Source organism: Gekko japonicus, unplaced genomic scaffold, assembly GCF_001447785.1.
Source record: "Gekko japonicus isolate JY-2015 unplaced genomic scaffold, Gekko_japonicus_V1.1 scaffold1471, whole genome shotgun sequence".
In the NCBI taxonomy this organism is placed as follows: Eukaryota; Metazoa; Chordata; class Lepidosauria; order Squamata; family Gekkonidae; genus Gekko; species Gekko japonicus.
The window spans coordinates 290,600-298,675 of NW_015163647.1; the positions used below are offsets into that span (position 1 = coordinate 290,600).

The 8,076-nt window shown below is 55.9% G+C and overlaps 1 protein-coding gene across 3 annotated transcripts in view; it reads left to right on the forward strand.

Annotated features, from left to right (window-relative positions):
• Positions 1–3,088: 3,088 nt before the first annotated feature.
• The window catches only part of LOC107107370 (chromosome unknown open reading frame, human C19orf47), a 12,295-nt gene continuing 7,307 nt past the window's right edge, over positions 3,089–8,076 (forward strand). For all 3 annotated transcript variants that reach the window (XM_015407664.1, XM_015407663.1, XM_015407665.1), the window contains exons 1-5: positions 3,089–3,262; positions 3,379–3,466; positions 4,789–4,903; positions 7,241–7,322; positions 7,509–7,643. In XM_015407664.1, the coding sequence (XP_015263150.1) occupies positions 3,244–3,262; positions 3,379–3,466; positions 4,789–4,903; positions 7,241–7,322; positions 7,509–7,643 (439 nt within the window). In that variant the 5' untranslated portion in view covers positions 3,089–3,243. The remainder of the gene's footprint in view (positions 3,263–3,378; positions 3,467–4,788; positions 4,904–7,240; positions 7,323–7,508; positions 7,644–8,076) is intronic.

Below are 8,076 nucleotides of genomic sequence, written 5' to 3' on the forward strand. Positions count from 1 at the left end.
GGGGGCGGCGGCATGGCCACGTTTGTTCCTGGCTGCCGGCAGGCCCAGGATAACGGCTCCATGGGAGCTTTCCACTGGCCCCTGGAGTGGAACCACCGGCGTGCAGCACTGCCAGTTCCAGCCCTGCGAAGTGCTCCAGAACTGGGGAGCGCAGGCTGGTCAACAATACCGACAGCTGCCGAGATATACAAATGTGTGCGCGCACACACACACAGAGAGAGCTGATTTTTACCGAGTTGTATCAGTGGTGCCTCGAGGTCAGCATTGTCTGCTCAGACTGGCAGCAACTCTCCAGGGTCTCAGGAAGAGGTTTTTCAAGTTACCGACTACCTGACCCTTTTAGCTGCGCATTGAACCTGGGATGTTCTGCATGCCAAGCCAGGGGCTCTCGCTCTTCCACTGAGCCACGGTCCCTCCCTAAACAGGAGATCGACACAGGCAGCTGCCTTGTCCTGAATCAGAAGAAGAAGCGATTGGATTTATACTCCACCCCTCACTACCCGCAGGAGTCTCCGAGCGGCTTACAATCTCCTTTCCTTCCCATCCCCACAACAGACACCCTGTGAGGTAGGCAGGGCTGAGAGAGCTCTCTCGAGGACTGCCCTTGAGAGAACAGCTCTGAGAGAACTTGTGACTGACCCAAGGCCACACCAGCAGCTGCATGTGGAGGAGGAATGGGGAATCAAAACCCGGTTTCCCCAGATTAGAGTCCGCGCACTTAACCACTACACCAAACTGGCTCTCCTCGGTCCGGGGAAGGTCAGTATTGTCTACAGAGACCGGGAGCGTCTTGCCGGGGCCTCAGGCAGAAAAGGGTCTTTCACATCCCCTGCTGCTTGGTCCTTTCCACTGGCGATGCCTGCCAGGGACTGAGCCTGAGATCTTCGGCCTTTGAAGAAGGAGGTCCTTTCCCCCCTCCCGGGGCCACAGCCCCTCCCTCAGTCGGCAGCAGGGAGCCACACGTTCTGCCTGCTTGGCTTGGGCCCGTGGCCCACGACCTCTGGCAAGTGAGACTGGTGGTGAGTGGGCCTGTCACTCACCACCGTGGTGGCCTTCTCTCAGGCCCATAGCTATGGTGGGACTTTGGGGGGCTCTGCCCCCTTCCTTAAAAGCACAGCCCCACAAGAATTTCTCCTGTAAATGCTTTTTTTCAATCATTTAAAAACATTTTTAAAGGTGTGTTCTCCTTTAAGCAGAGTGGGGTGCTGTCTTTGACTGATTCCCGCACTGAGCAAGGGGGTTGGAGTGGGTGACCTCTAGGATCCCTTCTAACTCTGTGTCAAGAAACCGGTCTCCTTTAAGAGAGTCTTTCTGCCCAAGTCTTAGTTTTCTTGACTATAGAAGGCATCACCCCCGCCTGCTGGCTTTTTATCTGAATTGTTGCTTAGGCTGGCAGAAGTGATTAACTTGCAGCAGCTGAGAACTGTCATCTAAAGTGGTGGCCACGTGGCAGCACAACATCAAGAAGCCCTGACGTCATCAGCCAGCCAACAAGAATACACGGAACACGACTGATCCAGCCCGCAGACGAAGCCCCGGCTAGCTGCAATGTGTGTGTAATTAAAAATGCTGTATGTTTGTCTTCCCTATCCCCCACGAATATTGTTAGTCCAATTGTCAAAGAGTTACTGTAAATCGCTCTGAGCCCGCAGGTGTGTAGGAAAGAGAGATCAATAAATCGAAAGTATAAATAAATACTCTGACAGCTTGCAATTTAGAGATCTATCCTGGTCACAGCTTTCTGTTGGCTAAAGGGCTTTTCTTTCAGCCCCACCAGAAAAACACTTGCCCCACAAGCCACAAAATCCTGGCTACGGGCCTGCCTTCTCTGCGTTCAAGGAGCAGAGGCTGTAGGGTTGCCACAACCTCCAGGTGGGACCTGGAGAAATCCCAGAAATTAGAACCGATCTGCAGACTACAGAAGTCAGCACCACTGGAGAAAATGGCCGGTCTGGATGGGCAGGACCTGTGGCAGGATAGCCTGCTGAAAAATTCAGGTGGGTAGCCATGCCGCTCTGAAGCAGCAGAACAACGTCTGAGTCCAGTGGCACGCACCTTTAAGACCAAGAAAGTTTTATTTGAAGTGTAAGCTTTTGTGTGCAAAGCACACATCTATCAGACGAAAGACATTGTTGGTCTTAAAGGTGTGTGCCACTGGACTCAGACTTGTTCAATATGTCCCGCAGTGACCCCCCCCCAGGTTTGTGTCCCCTCTAAGCTGAGTTAGTGTGAGCTAGCTCACCATTTTTTAGCCTCCAGCTCGCACATTTCTGTCTTAGCTCAGGAAGGAGGGCTCCAGAGCAGTGTTCCCTCTAAGCTGAGTTAGTGTGAGCTTGCTCACAGATTTTTAGCCTCCGGCTCACAGATTTTTGGCTTAGCTCAGGAAGGAGGGCTCCAGAGCAAACTGATCTATGCAGCAGCGGAATGGCTCGCTCCCAGTAGTAGCTCACAAAGTGGGATTTCTGCTCACAAGACTCCACAGCTTAGAGGGAGCACTGGGTTCCAATCACTCTCAAATCCCTCCCCAGGAATTCCCCAACCCAAAGTTAGCAACCCAGGGGAAGAAGAGGGTCTGGCGGCCGAGGAGGAGAGCCGTGCATGTGAAGCCCGTGCACGCGCTTCTGCCCACCCCCGGCCCGAGGGGCTGCAGCCAGGGGCGGATTAAGGCTCACTGGTGCCCTAAGCACTGACCGGTCTTGGTGCCCCCAATCTTGGGTCTCATAGCCTATGACACTGCACCTGGCCAACAAAAAACAGAAGATAACCCTAGGGGTGGCACCGTGATCAACGTGCACTAGTTTTATCAATTTTTATTTTTTACAAATCTCCATTCGTTTTTTCTTTTCACCCTTCCCCCAACTTTGGGGTGCCCCCTTTGGCCCTGGTGCCCTAAGCACGTGCTCAGTCGCTCTCGGCTTCATGGGTAATCTGCCCCGGCCTGGCTGCAGCAGAGGGGAAAGGGCGGGCGGCGGGACGCGGACACGTGGGCGGCGGTCCTCCCGGCCTCTATGGTCGCCGGCGCTAGAGTGGGCCGCGCAAAACCGGAAGTGCGCCGAGCCGGGGCGCCCTCCACTTCCGGCGCGGCCTGCTGGAGCCCCGCGGCTGCCGTGGAGGGGTCTGGGGGAGGAAGAGGAGGAGGAGAGAGCGCTGCGACCTCCGCAGCCCGGGACAGGCCGCGCCCCCCTCCGCCGCCGCCGCCTTCGCCCCCTCTCTCCCGCCGCCGCCTCCTCCTCCGGGGCCGCCATGGTGTCCGTCACGATGGGTGAGTGGGGGGGGTGGGGGTGCCGTCCCCCCCCCCCGGGCCGGGCTCCCCTGCGCGCGCTCCCCCTCGGCCACGCGCGGTACTAACCCCTTGTGTTGTTTTTTCTCCCCCCGCAGCCACCTCGGAGTGGATCCAGTTCTTCAAGGAGGCCGGCATCCCCCCCGGGCCCGCCGTCAACTACGCCGTCATGTTCGTGGACAACAGGTCAGCGCCGGCGAGGGGGAGAAGGAGGCCCCACACAGACACACACACACCCCCCCGCGTGCACACACACACACACACTCCCTCTCTAGGGCGATGCCTCCCTCTAAGCCGTGGAGCAGAAATTCCACTATGTGAGCTCCTGGCATCAAAGATGAGAGCGAGCGATTGGGCTGCTGCATAGATCAGTTTACTCCGGAGCCCTCCTTCCTGAGCGAGGACAAAAATGTGTGAGCCGGGAGCCAAAAAGCTGTGAGCTGGCTCACACTCACTCAGCTTAGAGGGAACACTGGCTGGGATCCCGGTTATGTGGGGTCGTCACGGCCAGAGATGAACAGAGGTGGTTTGCCCTGGTTCAGTGCTCCCTCTAAGCTGTGGAGTCGTGTGAGCAGAAATTCCACTTTGTGGGCTGCTGCTGGCATCAAAGGTGTGAGCGAGCGATTTGGCTACTGCATAAATCAGTTGGCTCTGGAGCCATCCTGCCTGAGCGAAGTCAAAAACGTGTGAGCCGGAGGCTAAAAAACTGTGAGCTAGCTCACACTAACTCAGCTTAGAGGGAGCACTGGTATGCAGGGCGCGTGTCTGGAGCAGACAGCTGGCCTGGGTGGAAGCCTAGGGGCAGGCTGGAGTCATGTCTCTATTTATAACTGTACAGCGCAGCACCCCGGGCTTTCAGCGCTGTCAAGCACAAAGCCTAACAATAAGAAGGCCAAGTGTCTATTTAAAGCAACGCGCTCACTCTCGAAGTATGGAATGCCCTCTTTCAGACGGGGTCAGGATTTCTCTTGCAGAGCCATGGGAGGTCTTCTGCAGGGAACTTAATTTAGACTACCTAAATGGAAGTCCACTTGAAGGTAGTGCTGTGGTTTGGGTCTCCTGGTGGATCTGTTTTTATAGGACTTTGGGATAACGTGCTCAGAAGTCCAAACCAGAGTTTGGGGGCACGGAGTCTTTGGAAGATCTCTTCCTGAAGCTGACTCCCGTTTGAAGACAGTTTGCTGTTGTGGTTAAGTGCGCGGACTCTAATCTGGGAGAACGGGGTTTGATTCCCCACTCCTCCACGTGCAGCCAGTTGGGTGACCTTGGGCAAGCCACAGTTCCGTCAGAGCTGTTCTTGAAAGAGCAGTTTCTGTCAGAGCACTCTCAGCCCCGCTGACCTCACAGGGTGTCTGTTGTGAGCAAAGGAGTTTGTAAACCACGCTGAGTGAAGGGTTCTCTCTCCTGCCCTTTCGGAGTGCCTGAGTGGCATTCAGTGCTCAAACTACACGTGGGGCTGTAAGGCGTTTAGTGCAGCGGCTCTCTCACATGGCTTTCACCTTCTGCAGGATTCAGAAGAACATGCTGATGGACTTGAACAAGGAGATCCTGAACGAACTGGGCGTCACTGTGGTCGGGGATATCATCGCCATTCTCAAGCATGCCAAAGTCGTTTATAGGCAGGTGGGTCTCCTGGACACTTGAAGCCACTTCCTGGGAGAAGTGTGGCACTGTCCCTTCCATACTTGAAATAAAAATGGTGCAGCGTGGGATTTCCGGGCAGGATCTTTAGGCATACATATAGGAGGCGAATGGATCCCTCTAGCTTGGGGGGGAAGGGGGGGGACGACACCTGGCAAAAGAAGCCTCCGGAAGCACCCCTGCTTGGCCAGGCTCCTGAAAGCCTTGTGTCCGCCCCAGAATTGTCCTGGAGGAGTGGAAGCAGTTTGGGCTACGTGGTCCTTGAGTTCCAGCCCTGTGGCTATATACAGTAGTGCAGGAAAGTAAAGGGACCCATGATCCTTTGTGATTGAATAAACTTGGTTCTGTAAGTGCTACTACTGAGAATTGGGTCCCACTGTATTGAAACTTTTGGGACTTGACTTCTCTGCACTACTGTTGTTTACCTTAGTGATTTCAGCTAGCAGTTTTTTTGTGCTTTGTACCATTTCATGTGTGCTGGTTGCCCTCCTTTTGTTTTCTGATAAAGGAGCGGCCAGTTTGCCCATTGGACTCCTGGCCCTCTGGACTTTTGGGGTGGGGTTGCCCCAAGCTGAAGGGCTCAGGGGCTTGGTGCATTGGTAGGCTAGCCTGGAGAACCACCTCAGGGCAGGGTGGTTTAGGGTCAGCTGGAGCCTGGTGCTTTCGTGGGAGTTCGAGTACCAGAACCGGGGGGATGATCCCTGCTGTCATGGGCTGGGGTGCCAGTCAAAGGGAGTCCAGAACAGGCCAAGGTCAGGAGCCAAGAAGATAGTGCAAAGTCCAAAAAGCCAAGCCGGGGTCAGGAGCCAAAAACACAGAGCCAAGTCCAAATCACTAACCAGAAATGTAGTCCAAAGCCAAGCCGGGGTCAGGAGTCAGGAACACAGAGCCAAGTCCAAAGCCGGGGTGGGGGGGAAAGGTCTAGGTGCAAGAGCCGAGCCGGAGTGAATGCAAGCAGCATGAAGCTGACTTTTTGCTTCCACGAAGAGTACTGCCCAGAGTGTGGAGTTAAATGCTGCTACCGATTAGCCAGCTGCACGATCGGCCAGGCTCCTGTTAGAACTCTGGGCTGGTTATCGCTTTTCGGCCTTTTGGCTAAGATCAAGTGTAGAACTCTGGGCTGGCTGAGCGTCTCCCTTCTAGCCTGGCCTCTCTTCGCCTGGTTGCTAAGTTTTGCCGCAGTCACTCCCTTAAATGAGTCATGGACGGGGGGTGAGTCAGTAGCAATGTTCCCTCTAAGGTATGCAGTCTCGTGAGCAGAAATTTTGCCTTGTGAGCCAAAAGTGGTCCTAGCGTTAAAACTGAGCGGGCTGACATTAAAAAAAGTGTACAAACATACAAACAACATATAAACTATGTTTGGTGTAGTAGTTAAGTGCGCGGACTCTAATCTGGGAGAACCGGGTTTGATTCCCCCACTCCTCCACTTGCACCTGCTGATGTGACCTTGGGTCAGTCACAAGCTCTGGCACAGCTGTCCTTGAAAAAGGGCAGTTTCTGTCAGAGCTCTCGCAGCCCCACCCACCTCACAGGGTGTCTGTTGTGGGGAGGGGAAGGGAAAGGAGTGTGTAAGCCGCGCTGAGACTCCTTTGGGTAATGAAGGGCGGGGTATAAATCCAATCTCTTCTTCTTCTTCATCTTCATCATCATTTGTATAACAAGCCATATATTTATATTAAACTTATTTATATTTATATGGAACATATTGGCAGTACTTAACCTCCCAGGCTTAAGGACACAGAGAGTCACTTTGCAAAGCACCAGAACACACCAGATCGCCTCTAGCCCGCTGCTGCGGCCAGCTCCCCACCCCAAGACAAAACAAATAACCAGGCAGCTCACCTCAGGCAGGGCAGAAACTGGGCAACAGAGCAGTCCTCCTTCTGGGCCAGGGTATCTCCAGGAGCACGAGGCAGAGGACTGCCAGGGAGGGTGGCAGCGCCCCCTTTCACAGGGCAAGCAAACCCCAGCTGAGGGGAGGCGGGGCCAGCCCAGATTAGGAAACACAAAGCATACTGCTGTGTTTCTGTGCTGCCTGAGCAAATGGATCCGTGCTGCATGGCCATTGGGAAGGGAACTTCCCGCCTCTGCGCTGTGGTAAGAATTGCTGCGCTGGCCGGGGGAAAAATGGTGTGCCAGCACAGCCTGGCGCAGCTTGAAGGGAACCTAGGTCAGGAGGACTTCCAGCGTGCAGTTCTCCCTTCTTATCTGGGCCAGGAGTGAAGACTGCTGTCACAGGCACTTGCCAGCTCTCCTCCTCTGCTGCTTCACCCTCATCCATGCCCATGACCCCTGTGCCCTGGCCTTCTCTGTCTCTAGGAAATGTGCAAGGCAGCCACGGAGTCGGTCGCCTCCAGTCAAGCCACCGTGCAGCCCGAGCTCCGCAGGAACGCCGCCAGCGGTAAGCGTCAGTGTGGCCCCAGGGATGGCACTGCCGGGGCACGTGCCTGCAGTGGGGGCTGCTGGGTGGGGGTGGGCTGGATCCTCCCTCGCGTGCCCCTTCCTCCGTTCAGGGTGTGGGCGTGGGGGCCATTGTGTCTGTGGGAGTAGCTCCTCCACCCGGCCCCGCTGCTCGCCCTCCCTGCAGCCGCCAGCAGGATGATCGCCAACAGCCTCAGCCGAGACTCCCCGCCTTCCACTCCCGTCCGGAGGCCGGACAGCAGCGCTTCGAAGATCTCCGTCACGGTGTCCAACAAACTGGCTGTGAAGAATGCCAAGACAGGTGAGCCGGGGTGGGGGGGGGAGGTGTCTTTTCATGCCCTGCTCTGGTGGCCGCCCTCTGCTTGCTCAGTCCCCTGGCATTGCCCCCCAAGCACCTCCTAGGGGTCAGCCTGGGCTGGTGCCAGAATTCTATTTGCGTGTCGCGGGGGAGGGGCGTGGCCATCAAGTGCCATCAGGAGGTCCACCAGTGGGGCCAGGACACTAGAAGCCCTCCCACTGTTGCCCCCCCCCAAGCACCAAGAAGACAGAGCATCCCTTGCCCAAGACATAAGAACGTAAGAGAAGCCAGTGTTGGATCAGGCCAATGGCCCATCCAGTCCAACACTCTGTGTCACACAGTGGCCAAAAAGACCAGGGGCCGTCAGGAGGTCCAGCAGCGGGGCCAGGACACTAGAAGCCCTCCCACTCTTGCCCCCCCCCCAAGCACCAAGAAT